Source organism: Aspergillus viridinutans, assembly GCF_018404265.1.
Source record: "Aspergillus viridinutans IFM 47045 DNA, scaffold_8, whole genome shotgun sequence".
Taxonomy (NCBI): Eukaryota; Fungi; Ascomycota; class Eurotiomycetes; order Eurotiales; family Aspergillaceae; genus Aspergillus; species Aspergillus viridinutans.
In genome coordinates this window covers 170249-187696 of record NW_025091224.1, presented here as the reverse complement: position 1 = coordinate 187696, position 17448 = coordinate 170249, and the positions used below count along the sequence as shown (strand labels likewise).

Here is a 17448-nt window from a genome sequence, read left to right as displayed (position 1 = left end):
CATAATAGGCTATAGTAAATCAGATCATTTACTGATTCCATTGGCGCAAACAGTGATCTGAACCGGACTAGAAACAGAATCACGCATCTTCGCATTTCCAGTTATTCTTGATCCAGTCCAAAATAAGATCAGTTAATGTCTTGAAGGGCATATAAACGTCACTGTCCCGTGCAAAATCGAGATCAAGGCTCGCAAATTTGGCGGCCAGAGCGACGTATGGCTCGATAAAATCAATATACACAAGATCCACTGTCTCCGGATCTGCAGACGTCCCTGGAGAAATGAGAGCTTGAATGCAATTTGGAACACGGTAAAATGATATTGGCGAATGAACAGTGTCGTCACCGTCTATACCCCCATCATCTGCAGTGGTGTAGCCCGGAAAAACCTCGGGCGCGAATGGGCTGCTCATTGGAAGCTGACTCTGATCAGTAAGATAGTGAGCAGCCACATCGTCGCTTTCCACAATCTTGTCGTGCATATGCATTGATTGCTCCGGCGGCGCAAGAGTCCATGGTGTGTAACTTGTGTGGTCCTTCGGCGCAGTCAAAATTTGCGGCTGCTTGTTCAAAATTTCCACTACCGTTTGCGCTTTCTCGTAGGGGATGTCCTTGACATAGCGGAAACCGCTCGTAAAGGGCGAGACGATGAATGTCGTATCTTGCGTAAACGGACCCTTAAATATGTCGAAGCGTATGGCTCCAGTGTTGACAATGACCAACGCGGGCTTTTCATCGCGAGAGTCATCCTTCATTTGATTAGGAAGCACTTCCTTTTCGAGCCATGTATATATACTGTCCTGAGAAGGATACTTTACTCGGGTCATCCAGAGGTCCTGAGGAGCGCAACCGTGGACCCTATCCAGTTGAAGGGCATCCCTGGACTGCTGAATAAGATGTGATACATTTCGACCGTGCTCTGTGGGGAAAGAATCCCGGTCAAGACCAGTGTGATGGTGAAACGAGTAGAGGTTGTTATCAATGTACCGTCGGTTGAAGCTGGGAGTTGCTTGCGCAGGCTTGAGCCGATTCTTGCTGGTGGACAGACCGTCGATTGACATAAATCCAATGGTTTCCATGAAGCGGCCGCTCGCCAACCCGTACGCTTTAGAATCGTACCGAGCATAGTCACGGATATGATAATGGCCGCCGAAAAATTGAATTGGCACATCCCAATGAACGTTTCTGATCTCTTCGAAAATAGCGTTGTACTCCTTCGAACGAACTGGAACATGGCCTATCACGAGGAAAAGATCGACTTCTTCGTCACGAATGGCTTCTTGGAACCACTTTGTCTTAATCGTATCCTCCACCGTATAAACGACTGTGTTGTTGTAATTTTTTGTGAAATCAAACAGAAAACCAAAAGCGACGATGCGGATGCCCTGTTTCTGGGTTGTGAACTTCTTAAAGCGTGGAGCCAACGGCACGAGTTCTCCGGTAGTTGGATGAACGACGTCAATGTTGGACGCCAGGTAGCTATCACGAAAATTGGGCACAGTAGTCAATAATTCAGTCTCCGAGGTGTTCTGCTTGTACAGTTCATGATTGCCAGCTGACATCACATCAATTTGCTGTTGACGCAGAATGTCGGAGATGTAGGCGCCCTTGGGTTCTGAAGCATCGTAAAGCCCGTTCCCTTCAACCCTATCACCAGTGTCAATTATCAGCAGATCATTCCCCTCAGCGAGTGCCTTTTCCCGCATGCGGGTGGTGAAAGAAACATAATCTCCCCAGTCTGCTCCATAGGAAGCCCTTTTCGATCTGCATCAGCGAGCATCAACAATGACACATTAGATGGCAAAGCCATACTCCTGTAGATGACCGGCCAGCCAGCCGTGAGTATCTGTGGTGTGGAGGAAATTCAGCTGACCCCATTGGAGATCGCGAATGGGTGCTGGTATGGCATCTGGAGTTGATGGCTGGATAGCTAGGCAGGGTGAAGATGAAATGAGAAGAGCCCAGTAACCAAAGTATCTCATCCTGGTCAGCGCAATGTCCCGCACCATCAAATGACTTTGGAAGGAATCAATAAGCTGCAGCTCGTTTCCCCGTCCAAAGGAGATAGTAATGGATAGCTACCTTAGTATCTATATTATTCCCGATAGCTATCTATACTTGTACGACCATGGATAAACAATAATACGGAAGAAGGTACCGGTGAGGGCGGTGCTTAGTCATCGCTAGCCCAACAGTCTCGAAGCTCTCACCCAAAACCAAAAAACTTTATCGACGGCCAGGTCCGAAACGGAGTTAGGAGGTACTGGGGCTGATTTCTTCCCGCAAGTCTCCTTCACATCATCATCTTCATCCGCAGAAGAAGCTATCTGAAGTCAATTCTTCTTTTCACACCTGGAATTACACTCTTTGAGACGGCAATGGCTGCCCCCCGACTTTTCCGCCCAGCAGCTCGTCTGCTTTCATCTCGACTTTCCGCTACACCATTCCGCTCTACTTTCCAGAAGTCCGCCTGTGCGGCCTCGATCCTACGCGCTCGGGGATATGCGACGGAAAGCGGTACTAAGGAAGTCACTGTCCGAGACGCATTGAACGAAGCCCTTGCCGAGGAGCTGGAGAGTAACCCAAAGACATTTATCCTGGGTGAGGAGGTTGCGCAGTACAATGGAGCGTATGGGATTACCTTTTCTTAACTACTTGCTTTTGCTCCATATATCAATCGCAATGACGTGCTATACTGTGATTCTTCTCTTCTGACCTTGTTCTCATCTCCACAGATACAAAGTGACGAGAGGTCTATTGGACCGCTTCGGTCCCAAGAGGGTTATTGATACTCCCATCACAGAGGCGGGCTTTTGTGGTTTGGCTGTTGGCGCCGCTCTCGCTGGACTGCATCCTATCGTAAGTCGAAAGTTTATCCGTTCGTGGATAGACCTGGAAGGCTGACGGGTGATTCGCATCTACAGTGCGAGTTTATGACCTTCAACTTTGCTATGCAGGCCATTGATCAAATCATCAACTCCGCCGCCAAGACACATTACATGTCTGGAGGTATTCAGCCTTGCAACATTACTTTCCGTGGACCCAACGGATTTGCTGCTGGTGTCGCCGCTCAGCACTCCCAAGACTACTCGGCTTGGTACGGCAGCATTCCTGGATTGAAGGTTGTGGCTCCTTGGAGCGCTGAGGACGCCAAGGGCCTGATGAAGGCCGCTATCCGTGACCCCAACCCTGTCGTTGTCCTTGAAAATGAGTATGTGCTGCCAGAATCGCTTGACATTGCCGGACTTGAGCTAACATCTGGTTAGGCTTTTGTATGGTCAAGCATTCCCCATGAGCGAGGCTGCTCAGAAGGATGACTTCGTTCTTCCTATTGGAAAGGCCAAGATCGAGCGTCCTGGAAAGGATCTGACCATTGTTTCTCTGTCCCGCTGCGTTGGACAGTCGCTCAACGCTGCCGCTGAGCTGAAGCAGAAATATGGAGTCGAAGCTGAAGTTATTAATCTTCGGTCCGTTAAGCCGCTCGATGTTGAGACAATCATTCAGTCGCTCAAGAAGACCGGTCGCCTGATGTGCGTCGAATCCGGCTTCCCCATGTTCGGTGTCGGGTCCGAAATCCTCGCCTTGTCCATGGAATATGGCTTTGACTATCTCAATGCTCCTGCTGTTCGTGTTACCGGCGCTGAGGTTCCTACACCTTACGCTGTTGGTCTTGAGCAGATGAGCTTCCCTCAAGAGGATACTATCGTTGGACAGGCTGCCAAGCTTCTACGACTGTGAACTGGCTTTATGCGATAAATTGGAGATGTTCCCATTATTTGGAGGATCAAAATCATGCGTCTAGTACCCTTTCTCTATTGCAAGCCTTTCCATTGTTCCTTAATCTAAATTAACCTTATCCGAAACTGTACAACTACACTAGAGAATCGACTTACTCAATTTCCCAGCTTTTGTCCATCTTTTTTGTGCTAGAATCCTCTCGATCCACAGGACTTCGGCAGTAACAAAAGTACTTGGCGACCAAGAATGATCGCGAGGCCAAAGCGTCATCTATGCTTACAGAATTCGCATCCAACTCAGGTTGAAGCGCGAAGATGTCATGGAAGCAATGCTGTCTCGAGAATATAACTATGTACATGAATAAAATAGCCCCATTCAGACAGAGGAAGCCCATAACTCCGAAATACATGCTAGCATAATCATGAGGAGCGCCCATTTCGCATCTGCTTTATGGCGAATCGGTGGCAAACCAACATCGTTCATGCTATGGTAAGCTCATGTTGAACCCCCGGGCACCGTAACGAGCAGTCGGTAGGTTTTCGAGGATCATAGTAACTGGCCCCCGTATCGTCGTTTGTGTACTCCTCGTCAGTATCGCTCTCTGCATTGTCGTGTTGAGCGTCCGTATCCTGCCTGGGTTTGTTCCTGACAAATTCGCTCGATTCACCCGCTCCTAGCGCTTGGTCGGCGTCATCGTCATCGTCATCGTCATCCCCTAGGACATTTTTCCTCGTAGACACAGTAGCAGATACTGGCCCTTTGACCGTGGTAAAGGAGCTCTTGAATCCTCCTTTCTTAAACCCGCCTCCCCCACTGGTGCCTACGGCGCCTCCGGCTCCTGATGCGGGAGTCGTTCCGATTACTCTCAGTCCCGCCTCTGCATCTGCCTTTCTCTCGGCTCTTCTTGCCTTTTCAGCAGCATTAGGATCTCGCGACAATTGTTTCAGGTCTTGTAGGCGCTTGCGATGTTGGTGATCGTAGGAAGAGATATGGGCTTCATATTCCGGATGGCGCGAGTAAGATTTATTGCAAAGAGTACATGTGAAGGAGCTCAAAGCAGAGCGGGCAGATTCAGTCTGAAATTGTGAGCAAAAGGTAATTTTTAGCAGTCTCTCAATAGATTTGAACAGCGCTAAGATTTCAAGTCATGATTTACCTTGGGAGCAGGATTCGTGAACCCTCGCTGGTACAGACAAAATAGAAGGAGTGAGAAATCAGTAACCTCGCATTGCAAGTTTGCAAAACTAGATATCGAGGTCGTAACTCGATAACCGTTTGAAGCAGACGCATTTCAGGAAGCATACCGGTGCCATGGCTGTCTGAACTAATACAACAGGTCAGGTCAAAGACCAGAAATATTGTGGAGAAATTCTTGACGAGATTTACGAGAGGAGATGAATCGCAGGCGATCAACTGGTTGATTCAGTAACTGGCAGATATTGGTAATGGAAGGCATCGACGTCTGTCATGATTCTCATGAATGGATAGCTTAGCATCTTATGATTGCTTTATTCTGCCGACAGAAAAAGTACCCGACATCTCACCGCCGTCCTCCAACCTACCAGGTACCTTGACTGATTCATGCACTGGGGATATCCTCTTCAACTGTAAATGTCAAAATTAATCTTGAAGTATCTATCTTGATCTTTGATCATTTGTCAAATCGCCTGGCAGGCATCAGCAGTGAATAGGTAGGTAGCTTCGATAGTTACCTATCTAAGGTTGGTTCGGGTTGAGTGGTGAAAAGCCGACGAGCCAATGATAGTGCAGTCCGACTACAACAGGAAAAAAGCAAGGCATCTGTACCTAGGAGATACAACAACCTAAAGACGTTCACTCCCAATGCTGGCTAAGGCTTGCTCATGATAATGACGATGCGATGAACTTTAAATTGTTTAATATTCATTACAATATTTCTCTGATTTATTCTTAGCTAGAGAGATATTTCGTTCGTGATATACAATGCCGCCTCAAGATCTGTCGTTGCCCAAGGTCGATGATGTTGACACACGATCCTTGATTTCCATGCAGGAATTGGATCCCTCTCCAGTCTCTGAAGAGTTTGGTGATATCGAAAACGGCGGCTTCTTCCATAAGGCCCAAGATGCTCCAGCACATGGCGGATTGTCTCTTCCCAAACTGGGCCTCCGCGGGCATAACTGGGATTCTTGGTGTATGTTGGAAGAGAAAATGCTTCGGTCCATCTGCCGATCAAGTGTAAGCTAATAAGTAAACCTGCAGTGTCCGCCATTCAGAGATATTCCACATACCCGCCGACTTTATTCTTCACGTTGCACTTTGCCAATACCTCGCTCATTCCTCTGATGACCCGCTCCGTGCCTGCCGCCGAAAACTATCTCCTCCTCACAAGGCCTTTGTACCAGTCTCCATCTCTTGAGCACGCCATTCTTACCGTTCCCATCCTGGCCCATGTTACTTCCGGGATCGTCCTACGGAACATCCGTTCTTCCCGTAGGGCACGACTTTACGGCGCCGAGACAAGGTCTCAACGGTACTCACTCACTTTTTGGCCCCGTATGACCATTCAAGCGCGCTTGGGCTATATGCTTGTTCCTTTGCTCGGTGCTCATGTTCTTGTCAACCGCGTCGTGCCGCTGATGGTCGACGGTGGAAGCTCGGGAGTCGGCCTTGGCTACGTTGCGCATGGGTTTGTGCGAAGCCCGGTTTTCTGGAACGTTTACTATTTGATGTTTGTCGCTGTTGGAGTATGGCATATCGTTGGGGGGTGGGCAAATTGGATGGGGTGGAGAGTCACGACCGCCCGAAAGGAACGAATACACAAAAAGGGCTCACTCGAAGGGTACCTAGGCCACGCAGACAGTGAGCAGCGAATGAAGAAGCAGAGGAAGATCTGGTGGATTGTCAATGGCATTGCAGTGGTAGGAGCATCTGTTTGGCTTGCAGGCGCACTTGGAATTATCGGACGTGGAGGACAAGGATCCGGTTGGGAAGCGAGCAGTTGGGATGGTATGTATGACCGAGTGCCCATCATTGGAGCCTGGTTATGACCTAATGTTATTGTGTATAATTGACAGATTCTGGGGCGATTGCTCTCGGAAGGTGTGTACCATAGTAGGAAATATAATCAATAATATGTCAACATATACATTGCAATACATGTACTGCCACAGTAGTCGAATACAGACTATATAATAGACTCAAATCCTCCGTACAGACAAGTAAATAATCCATAGAAGATGTCACCAGATGTTGTTCATTGTTGGTTTTTATACGGTTATCTGATGGTTGTTGGGTCCGTGCGTTATACATTTTCTTGACCTTTTTTTTTTTTAAGCCTTCTGGTCTCCGCAACCAGCCTGCGGACCTCAAGCTTGTCAATGGTCCTGATTCAACTCTTGCTAGCCCGAAACCGATGTGGATGAATTCACTTAAACGGTTTCAAAGCTTGACAATATTCCGATCTATCGTTGGAAACATAAGACCCGAGTTCCTTGGCTTTTCGCATCCCTCGACGATATATGCAGTGACCCACAGTCGCTCAGGCATAGTTCCCCCCCGATTTTATTACTCCGTATCTTCACTCATGGAGGATCCAACAACAGCCGCTGGTGCCAGTCGACTGGTGCAGCATGATGGGCAGGAATACCAGGCTGTGAAAGAAGGTCGAGCATACATTCTTAACCCGCCGACCCAGGCTGCAGCTTCCAAGGGGACGAAAAAGGACCTCAAACCTGAAGACCAGTTGCAATCTGTCTTCTACAATCCCATCCAGCAATTCAACCGGGATCTCAGTGTGCTGGCGATCAAAGCCTATGGTGAGCATGTGCTGGCCCTCAAGAAGCTGAAAGCCGAGAGGAAACGGAACGGCTCCGGCAGGGGGAAAAAGCGCAAGAGGGAAGACGAAGAGGACAAGGAACAAACTCACGGAGATGTCGAGCAACCGGCTGCGGCGAATGGAAATCTTGGGGCTTCTGTTTCAACCTCTGATCAGCAGACTCCGACCTTCACAATCTTGGACGCGCTCTCCGCTACGGGTCTCCGGGCTCTACGATATGCCTCAGAAATTCCCTTCACTACCTGCGTGGTTGCAAATGACCTGTCAAGCTCTGCGATTCAGCGGATGAAGACGAACATCGAATACAACGGTCTTGGAAAGCTCATTAGACCCAATCTCGGGGATGCACGTGCGTACATGTACAGCCTGTTAAACCAACCAGGCACACAAAATAGCGGAATTCACGCGGGCAAGTTTGATGTCATCGACCTAGATCCTTACGGTACCGCGGCTCCGTTTATGGATGCTGCTGTTCAAGGTGTCAAAGACGGTGGTCTTCTCTGTGTCACTTGCACCGATGCGGGCGTATGGGCATCCAACGGTTACCCAGAAAAGGCATATGCCTTATACGGAGGCGTCCCCATCAAAGGATCGCATTCTCATGAAGGTGGACTGCGCCTTATACTACATGGGCTGGCGACGTCGGCCGCGAAATATGGACTTGCAATCGAGCCGCTTCTCTCCTTGTCCATCGACTTCTATGCACGTGTCTTCGTTCGTGTTCATCGATCGCCGGCAGAGGTCAAGTTTGCCTCAGGTAACACAATGTTAGTTTTCAACTGCGACTCTGGTTGCGGAGCATGGACAACGCAGCCTCTGACGCAGACGAAACAAAGATTGGACAAGAAAGGGAATCCTTACTATCACTATGGGTTCGCTCAAGGGCCTACTGCCGGCACACATTGTGAACATTGTGGCTTCAAAACTCATGTGGGCGGCCCGATGTGGGCTGGGCCACTCCATAACCCTCACTTCATCCAGCAGATTCTTGACATGCTCCCCTGTGTCGATAGAGATATTTACCATACCGTTGAGCGCATCGAGGGCATGTTAACCACAGCTCTTGAAGAGGATTTGGACCTGGACACAATTTCGAGTTCTGCCCCGACGGGCACCCTTGCAGCCGAGGAGGAGCTCACGGAAGTGTCCACGTCCCGTGAATATTCGGCCATTATTCCTCGATCGGATCCGGCCGTCCGGGATCCGTTTCCGTTCTATTTCACTCTCAGTTCTCTGGCGAAGGTACTACACGCGTCAACTATATCAGCCGATGCTTTCCGTGGAGCTCTCCGTTCCCTGGGCTACCGATCAACGCGCAGTCATGCAAAGCCAAATACCATTCGTACAGATGCACCCTGGGACGTCATTTGGGAAATCATGAGAGAGTGGGTGAGACAAAAAGCCCCTGTCAAAGAAGGAGCAATCCGCCCTGGCACTCCTGGAGCGGCGATCATGGCGAAGAGTCGAGAAAACTCTCGAAAAGATAAAGGAGAAGACTCACTCGAGATATTGAGGAAAGAGCTCATGTCTGCGGCTGAAAGTGGAAAGGATATCAGTGACCTAGTGACGAAAGTCGAAGCTGCGATCTACCGCTCTGGCCATAGACACCCTCCAGGCATTCAAGGCGCGGAGCTGCGTCTGCAGGCCGAAGGGCCCCAGCCCCTACAGACAGCGCCTGCAGTTAAGCAAGATCTGAGCACATTAGAGGTCGTTTTTGATGAGGCCTTGGGCAGAGAGGCGTCTCATTCCAAGAAACGGCTTGTCCGGTATCAAATCAATCCTCGGGCAAATTGGGGCCCTCTCAACCGGGCGTCTGGATGATTCACGAATACCAATCTTGCCTGAGCCGCTTCCACTGTACTATAGCATGAGGGTGAAAGCATTTGCCAACGCACCCTGTTGTCCTGTCATAATGCTAAATAAAATGTCTTCCGGCATACATATATGTGAAGATCGTCCGCGCCAGTTTGAACCGATGTACTTCTGGAAGTCTGCTGCTATGGAATCCACTCGGCTCTGAACTGAACATTCTACGATTAGTTCAGTAACTCTACTTTCGGAAACCTACATCTAGGCTTTCAATTAGAAGGAGATGACCTCGACCAGAACACAAAGTCACGGGAAGGGTGTTCAAGTCTTCAGGCGTTGAAAAGCGCGCGATGTCGAGAATCAGCCTAACACACATGATTTAGCATATGGGAGCGTAATAACTGCATAGAAGCACTTGGAAAAGTAAAAAAATAAAGAAAAAAAAATATGTTAACAATTGTAGATATCCACTTTGCACTATCGGTTGAATGGGGATCGTCATTAGGGTTTTAGGTCTTGTACACATATGTGTGAGTTACATTATTAGTTGCGTGGCTGAGAGTATAAGGCGAAGCAGTCAGTATGCATCGAGCATGGATCTCTTTCTTAAGTACCTATGAGAGGAAAAGAACATGTCTCAAATCACTGGAACCAATCACTTGAAAGAATCTAATTATATGATATCCCGTAACATAGTAGTATACTCTATTCATCAAGACGGTCAACAATATCACCGTATCTTGCAAACATTAACATTAGAACTTCGAGACTGCCACCGCGACAGCCTGAGAATCGCTGTGACTGATACTGACGCTCACTTGTTTGACACCAGCTTGCCTGGCAGCTTCGGCTGCAGCGCCGTGGAGCTAGGAAAAATGTTAGTTTTGGATCAAGAACCTGCGGTATGAGAGTGGGATAAACTTACGTTGACCACAGGGGCTCCGCTTGTATCACTCAAGATCTCGATATCTTTCAGAGGCGCACCGGCGCCCTTGCTGCACACGCCCAACGATTTGAAAACCGCCTCTTTGGCGCTCCATCTGCCAGCGAATGATGACTGTGGCGACGGTGCCCTGCGACAGTATTCTTGCTCACTAGCAGTGAAGTTCCTTTGGATGAAAGTTTCATTTTCAATGTTGACAGCGTCGATGTTCTCCACGTCTACACCTATCCTAGAGTCCTCTTCGGCATGAGCCTTTGCGAGCGACTCAACCATCTGTCTGGTGCTCTCAGCATCCTTGTCGCTGACCTTTGGAGGCACGGGTGGGAACTTCAATTCGGATGTCTTCTTATCAACGGCCACCCGGTAGTCTGGGTTGAGGAAAACGTTGCTCTGGATGTTGTCTTCATAGGGCGCCTTGTTCTTAGCAACGAAGATGCTGTTGTTGATCAGACCATTATGGAAGAAGCGATACGCCTTCTTTTGGCGAGACTCAACCTTCGCCTTGTACACCTCGAACTGAGAGCGATCCAGGGTCGCGTAGAGGTACTTGGGGTGAATACCGATAACCTGAGCACCCTTCTGACCGAAACCGAAAGACGTGACGGAGAACGCTTTGATTCCATCCGTTTGGATGCTACGGCTGGGATAAACAATGTAATCGAACTTCTCCATGACCTTGTCAACGTTGTCTGCATTGCGATTGCCAGGTACCAGACCGCTGTCTAGAACTTGCAGGCAACCATTGAACATCCATGCACCAGCGGCACCCTTGGGGTGACCAGTAAGGTACTTCTGGAATATACCAAGAACGGCATTTCCCTTCTTACGGCCCAGATGTTTCATCTGCTGGCAGATGACATCGGACTCATTCTTGTCATTGGCAACCGTAGAAGTACCGTGGAACGAAGCAACACCGATATCGTCGATCGTGAGACCCCAAGTAGCAAGCGCACCACGCAGAGGCGCTATACGAGAATCTTGCTTCCAGAAGTTGTTGCCCAGGCTGAATTGAGCATCCTTCTCTTGCCGCACAGCCTCCCGTTCAATGTGCCGGGCACGTTCCTGCATGTAATCGGATAGTTCAGATGACGCGAGCCCTTGCGCTTTCATGGCCTCAATCTCTTCTTGAAGATAGAGCAGTTCGGACTCTTGCCATTCTTTAATCTGCTTCCTACGCAGATCCAACTGGCGGCGACGGTACTTGATATCCAGCAAAGGCGAGGGGAATTTGCCCGGGTTTTCGCGCGCAGTGGTCAGAACACCTTGGCCGGGGGCGGGAACAGAGCGGCCAATCTTGTCAGTTGCCGTCGTAGTCAGGGCAATGATACCATATATAGGCACTCCCATGTCTAGGGCAAGTTGGGCACTCATAATGAGCTGCATACCGCAGCCCTGCGACTCCATGAAACCAGCACGTGTGGTAGTTGTGGGTCGGGACATCTCTCGCGGGGTACGGCCATGAGCAAACTCATCCTCTGCATTGCTGGTGGCTTTCATGTTGGCAAATTCGTATGAACCTTCCTCTTGGAAGTCATCAAAACCGCCAACAAAGCAAACTCGGGCCTTGCCTTCAACGATCGTTTCGTATCCGATGTCAACAGATTCCACAGCAGTAGCGCATGCACCCACAGGGGTCTTGATTGGTCCGGTAGAGGAAAGGAGCAACATGTTAACCCAGGCGCTCATTGTGTTAATGAAAGACTCCTGCAGAATGTCCTTCTGGAGGGGCTTGTCCAGGTATCGATCCTTGTACATTCCTCGTAAAGCATGGGTACCGCCAATGCCTGAACCAATACAGTTTCCAACTTCGGACAGGTGGACATATTTGTAGAACTCGTAAGGATCAGTGACACCGGCCGATAGCATAGCTTCAGCTGTGCAAACAAGTACAAACAGAGTTACAGGATCAACCTGCTCTATGATATCGTCGGGTATACCATATCTCTTTGCATCCCAGCCAGTGGGAATCTGGCCAGCAACGAGGCGATCGAACTGCAAAGCTTTAGGAATGAGAAGGGTCGCTCCCTTCTTAAGGCGGACCGTGAATTCTCCGGACTCCGGAAGCTCAAAGATTTCGACCTTCTCGCCATGCTCGCGCTTGAATTCCTCCGCAGTCTCTTTCGAAGCTTCAAAAGGCTCAAGATCTTCCTGGATGACGATCTCCTGAAGAAGCTGCTTCTTCTTGGGGTCGTAGCCCTTGAAGAGTTCGGGCTCGATGAGTCGAATGCCAGAATGTTCCAGAATGTGCTTCTCGTACTTGGCCTTGACATCCTTATCATCAACTGGATCACCAGTCTTCGCGTCGACCCAACCTGAGTAGGCCTTGCCCTTCAGTGGGCCATTATGGTGCTTAATGAGGCCCATGATCCAGGCCATCTCAACGCAGCCCTCAAGCGAGAATTTGCCGTAAGCCTCCATTTCCCAACGGGTACGGGAGTTACCCCAAGGACCAACTTCAGCGAAACCGGTAACGACAACAACTTTGTCCAGGTTGACCATGCCCTTGAGGCTCTCGTTCAAGGGCTTCACTTCTTGCTCCCAGTCTGGCAAAGTGGGGAATTGGAACTTGATGTTTGCACGAGGCTCTGCGATCACCTTCTTGTATAGGAGTTCACTTTCCTCACCGTTGACAACCTTGTTTTCGATTGCAGTTTCCTTGATAACCGCTTGGCGAACATCGCTTGTTTCCATAATGTCTGTCCGGAGCTTGGTCATGAGACCCTTCAGGTCGGGGATAAATTGAAGGCCACCGTTGAGGTCAGCCCAGACCGGGTCGAGCTGACAAAGGTTGACAACCGCTGGCGCCATCAGACCGAGCAAATTAAATGCCATTTCTTGCTGCGAGAAGGTGCGGACGCCGAGTTTCTCCACACCTTCAGCGACCATGTTGTTGCCGCTCATCAAGCCCGTGCCACGAGTCCATCCAATGACTGCGCCACAAATGGTGAGGTAGTTACTCCAATTCTCCGAGTACCAGCGATTGAAGAGCGTCTCCAGAGCAAGCTTGGACTCAGAGTACAGACCGTCGTTCCCAAAGGTGCCGTGGTTTGGAGACAAGGGAAGGATGACCTGTGCTGGTCGGGTCTCAAAGCCATGGGTCTGCTTCTGGGTCTTGATGCAACCCAGGAGTCGCAGAAGATTGGTCAACATGATGCGATGGGCAAGTTCAGATTTAGAATCGATAGAGTCGATTTCCCGGCCATTTTCCGGAATCGCGGCAAACGGCACGACAAAGTCCAGGTCCCAGCCAAGACCCTTCTTTGTATCGTAGATATAGTCAACCAAAGCTTCCACATCCTGCTTGCTGCCTTGGTTGAATGGCACCACCACGAGTTGAGAACCACGCGCACCATAACGAGCATACATGGCTTGGTAGTATTCGGTGACTTCCCGGGAGAATCGGCTTGTTGTTACAATCACCTTGGCACCACCGCTTATCAGACCTTGCAGGACCTCAGCTCCAATAGAGCCAGCACCAGCACCGGTCATCAGGACATTCTTGCCTTGGAAGGTCAGACCCGACCGAGCAGCGGACTCGAGCACGTCCAAGTAGATACCTGTGAGCTTCTTGTTGTATTCCCACCCGTGCTCATGCTTCTTCTTGAGGTGCAGGAAAGGTATAGTTTCCACCTTACCAGCTCTAGGGCTGCCATTGCGCTTGACACCGTTCCGACCAGCTTTCTTGGCGTGGCCATTCTCCTGTGGCATGATTTGGTTCTCGTTCATGCTGAGAGCGCGAATGACTTCCTTGTAAAGCGCATTGAACTGAAGCTGAGATGACTTGGACATGCGATGTTGCTTACGAATCAGCTTGTAGACACTCTTGAGGTCATTCTGCACTTTGGTCCGGTTACTGTATTCAGAGATGGGACCGCCCTCAGCCATCTGCTTGACGTAATGCTCCAATTTCCTGGCGCTCGCCCGAGGCACCTCCTTATACGCAATACTGCCTCGGGCGTCGATTGTTGTCAGGGGCCCGGTGGGGATCGCAACATCCTTATAAACGGGGGCGACTCCGAGAACCTCCTTGCAATTCTCGATAAGTTGTTGTCCCAGCTCCTTCGCGAGTTGATACGTTTCACCGCGCTCAGTAGGACAATTGTCGATGTGGTACTGCATAAAATCAAGTAGGAGAGGATTGGAGCGGTTCATGATGCGGATACACTGGCTGACGATTTCACGGTCGACAACCTTGAGCCTTCCAAAGATGATGTCGTAATACATGCTCAACGCATCCTGACGAGCCCAGTTCCAAGACGAATCATAGACGCGAGCCTTTAGCGAATCGAAAGCTGGCTCGATACCAGACGCGTACACGTCACCATGTTCTGCTTGCCAGAGATCAAGCTGTGCTTGCAGCGCATTTTGAGTTTCTTGGGAAGCGATGAATGCCTTCTGGCCTGCACGCAGGTCCATCTTCAAGTAGCGCGCAATGATCTCCAGTTGCTGCTTGAACAGTGCCCGTTGATCTTTTGTCAAAGCATCGATGGCGGCTGGGTCCATGAGCATGCCACCAGCACCGGAGCCACTGTCGCTGCCAGCCGTAGGAGCAGAGAGATTGATTCCTGCATTGGCGGCATATTTGTTGGTAACGTCATCGAGATATGCCTTCGCATCCGGCTCCGATCCAATTCGGGAAGGAGGCTCCATTGTGAGGGCAAGCAGGAGGACGCCATCTTGCCTGCCGGGACCCAGGCCCCACCTTGTTTCCAGATATTTCCGAACAGCGGTAATGTTGAAACCTCCGGGCATTTTTGACGAGACTAGACGAGCAATGAGAGACGAGGACTGCTTGCCCAATTGGCCATTGAATGTCGCCTGCATCGAGGCACCCAATTCATCCAAGGGTGTGTCCTCAGGTTTCTCCGGCGTGGACCCGAACTCCTTGCCCAAGTCTCCCAGTATCTCATTCTGTAACGTGGACTTGCCTGTTCAATGGAAAATAGAGATGATGAGTTCCAAAAGTTCAGTTGCGTCACGAGTTTAGAACGAGGGAATTGAAACGTACCTCCAACCAGATCTTTGATGGCTTTGCTGAGAGGAACGTCGGATAAGCCCTTCTTCAACTTTTGTGCGACTAGTGTCCGGAGCACATCGACCGCCGTGACTGGGATATCGTCGACTGTTGCTGCTGGTCCGGCGCTGGGAGTGGGGGCGACTGCGGTAGGAGCTGGAGCTGCAACTGGGGCAGCAGGGGTTGAAGCTGCAGGTGAGGCAGCTGGAGCCTCTGCTTCTTCTTCGACAGGATCAACGTCGTAGTAAATTTCCTTCGCATCCTTGTTGTAGCAGAGAATTTGCCGTTGCACCGAAGTGGCAGCGTCATACGCTTCATACTTCGACGCGAGCGTCCTCCTTGCCATTCCCCCCAAGGTGTCGGCGGGACCGATTTCCACAATCCGCTCTGTTCGCTTTTCTGCAAGAATGACATCCTGAGTTTCGATCCATCGCACCGGGGACGCAAACTGGTAAGCCAGAAGCTCAACCAGTAAGGTGTGGGCGAGTTCTTGTTCAATTTCAGGCCGCATGACTGATCAAGTAGGTATCAACTACGATGGAGAGGTGAAAGGTATAGGCGGAAGCGGATCACCAAATGCCGGAAGCACTGATCAATAAGGTGAAATGGGTTCGTAATACGGCCGTTGCTCTGCGAGCAAATGCTTCAAAAGAAAGCGACGTCGACGACGACCGACGGAGGAATGGGACTCTCAATTAATAACTAGTAATTTGTATGAAGGAGTCAACAACCTTGGAGTGAAATGTCCGAAGTTGGCAAGGGTAGAAAACAAAAAGAAAAGGGTAAAAGCAAAGTAGGAAGAAGGGCAATGTGATGCTACAGAGAAAGCATGCTCCAATGTCCCTCTGTTTAGATTTTGAACATTGATAGATAGGTACAGAGCGGATGGAAATTTTGTCGGCGACGAAGAGCTAAGGTACCTTAGAATAATTGGAACGGTAAAGATGGTAAGAGACATGAAACTCACCCCAGCTTGGAACCGTACCATAAATGGTGGGGTACAGTAACTTCAATGCAATTACCCAGAAAACTTAGGTAGCAGTGAAATAATTTATTGTCAGTTTTGACATGCTTGCATAGAGTACAGAAAAGAGTCAAGGCGCAAGAAATCGTAATAAAAAGGTAGAATCACAATTTTATAAATTACAGATGGTAGGGGAAACAAATGTGTATGGAGTACCCTGTAGGTTCCTAGCAGTAAATCTGCCCAGTGGATGTTCGAAAATAATGTGGATGAGAAAAAGACATTAATTACCGAGTACTGGTGAGTATTTGGTGAGTGTTGGGGCGGGCTGGTTGCAGGGTGGATCGCGCCTACATGGATTTACGCAGTACCTATCTAGTACTAGTCCACAGCTAAGCTAAGCTGCTAGGAGCCTGGGACAAAGTAGATAAAGCTTCCTAAATTCTACATTTAAGGTACGGAGTTTAGAGTAACACGTCCCTTCTCTATCTTTCGACGGCTTAGAATTAAATCGTCAATGGTAGTACTTTAAGGCAGCCATGTACTCCTTAGATATTGTTGAACTACAACCTATTGCCTTAGGTTTGGTGGGACAATGCCAGAGAAGTCCTCAGTGGATATATGGGCTATTATTAAGTTGCAAAGTAATCTGTACATGTATAAGCATCTCAATGGAAAAGACGTCTACCATTATGATTATGAACATTGTACCCTACCGCTACATCTAGTACCTTACCTAGGTACCTAGAATTAGTAAGGTGATTCATAAGTCCCTGGTATCTAACTGGTACGCTTCCAGCATTTCGAACCGCACCCAACCACGGTACAAATGATACTACCTTGGAAGAGGATTTATTTCAAGAATGGCTGAGGTCCGGAATTACTTACTACACAGGTAAAGGCTCACTCACAGTAAAAAATGATATCACACTGAATAGAGTGCTCCATTATAGCCTATAAATAAGTTATGTGAGTCTTACGGAGTAGTGAATGCTACTACTACCTACCATAAGATAGTTGGCTTGCCGTCAAGTCTCGCCCTGGCTGATGTCCCCTTCATGTCACGTCATGTCAGTGCCCGTATTGTCACAACCTTATCGGGTTCAACCCAACCATTTCCGTTGGACCTTTGGGGAGGTTGCATGACCCGCCATTCCTCATTGG

At 49.3% G+C, this 17448-nt stretch overlaps 6 protein-coding genes across 6 annotated transcripts; 3 read left to right on the top strand and 3 right to left on the bottom strand.

Moving 5' to 3' along the window:
• Positions 1-79: 79 nt before the first annotated feature.
• On the bottom strand, positions 80-2008 carry Aspvir_009196 (metallophosphoesterase family protein; the record flags this gene model as incomplete). The annotated part of the gene is made up of 2 exons (XM_043272348.1): positions 80-1754; positions 1812-2008. The coding sequence occupies 2 exons, from the start codon at positions 2006-2008 to the stop codon at positions 80-82; spliced, it is 1872 nt and encodes a 623-aa protein (XP_043128283.1).
• A 369-nt stretch (positions 2009-2377) lies between these two features.
• Positions 2378-3737, top strand: Aspvir_009195 (pyruvate dehydrogenase (acetyl-transferring) subunit E1 beta; the record flags this gene model as incomplete). The annotated part of the gene is made up of 4 exons (XM_043272347.1): positions 2378-2628; positions 2735-2858; positions 2924-3210; positions 3266-3737. 4 exons carry the CDS (start codon positions 2378-2380, stop codon positions 3735-3737), a joined length of 1134 nt encoding a protein of 377 aa, XP_043128282.1.
• Positions 3738-4216: 479 nt separating this feature from the next.
• Positions 4217-5050, bottom strand: Aspvir_009194 (putative C2H2 finger domain protein; the record flags this gene model as incomplete). Its single annotated transcript, XM_043272346.1, has 3 exons — positions 4217-4813; positions 4894-4920; positions 5042-5050. 3 exons carry the CDS (start codon positions 5048-5050, stop codon positions 4217-4219), a joined length of 633 nt encoding a protein of 210 aa, XP_043128281.1.
• Positions 5051-5699: 649 nt separating this feature from the next.
• On the top strand, positions 5700-6766 carry Aspvir_009193 (MCP1 family protein; the record flags this gene model as incomplete). Its single annotated transcript, XM_043272345.1, has 2 exons — positions 5700-5910; positions 5979-6766. 2 exons carry the CDS (start codon positions 5700-5702, stop codon positions 6764-6766), a joined length of 999 nt encoding a protein of 332 aa, XP_043128280.1.
• A 536-nt stretch (positions 6767-7302) lies between these two features.
• Aspvir_009192 (tRNA (guanine26-N2)-dimethyltransferase) lies at positions 7303-9375 on the top strand (the record flags this gene model as incomplete). The annotated part of the gene is made up of 1 exon (XM_043272344.1): positions 7303-9375. One exon carries the CDS (start codon positions 7303-7305, stop codon positions 9373-9375), a length of 2073 nt encoding a protein of 690 aa, XP_043128279.1.
• A 743-nt stretch (positions 9376-10118) lies between these two features.
• On the bottom strand, positions 10119-15831 carry Aspvir_009191 (trifunctional fatty acid synthase subunit FAS2; the record flags this gene model as incomplete). Its single annotated transcript, XM_043272343.1, has 3 exons — positions 10119-10229; positions 10289-15234; positions 15315-15831. The coding sequence occupies 3 exons, from the start codon at positions 15829-15831 to the stop codon at positions 10119-10121; spliced, it is 5574 nt and encodes a 1857-aa protein (XP_043128278.1).
• Positions 15832-17448: the final 1617 nt, after the last annotated feature.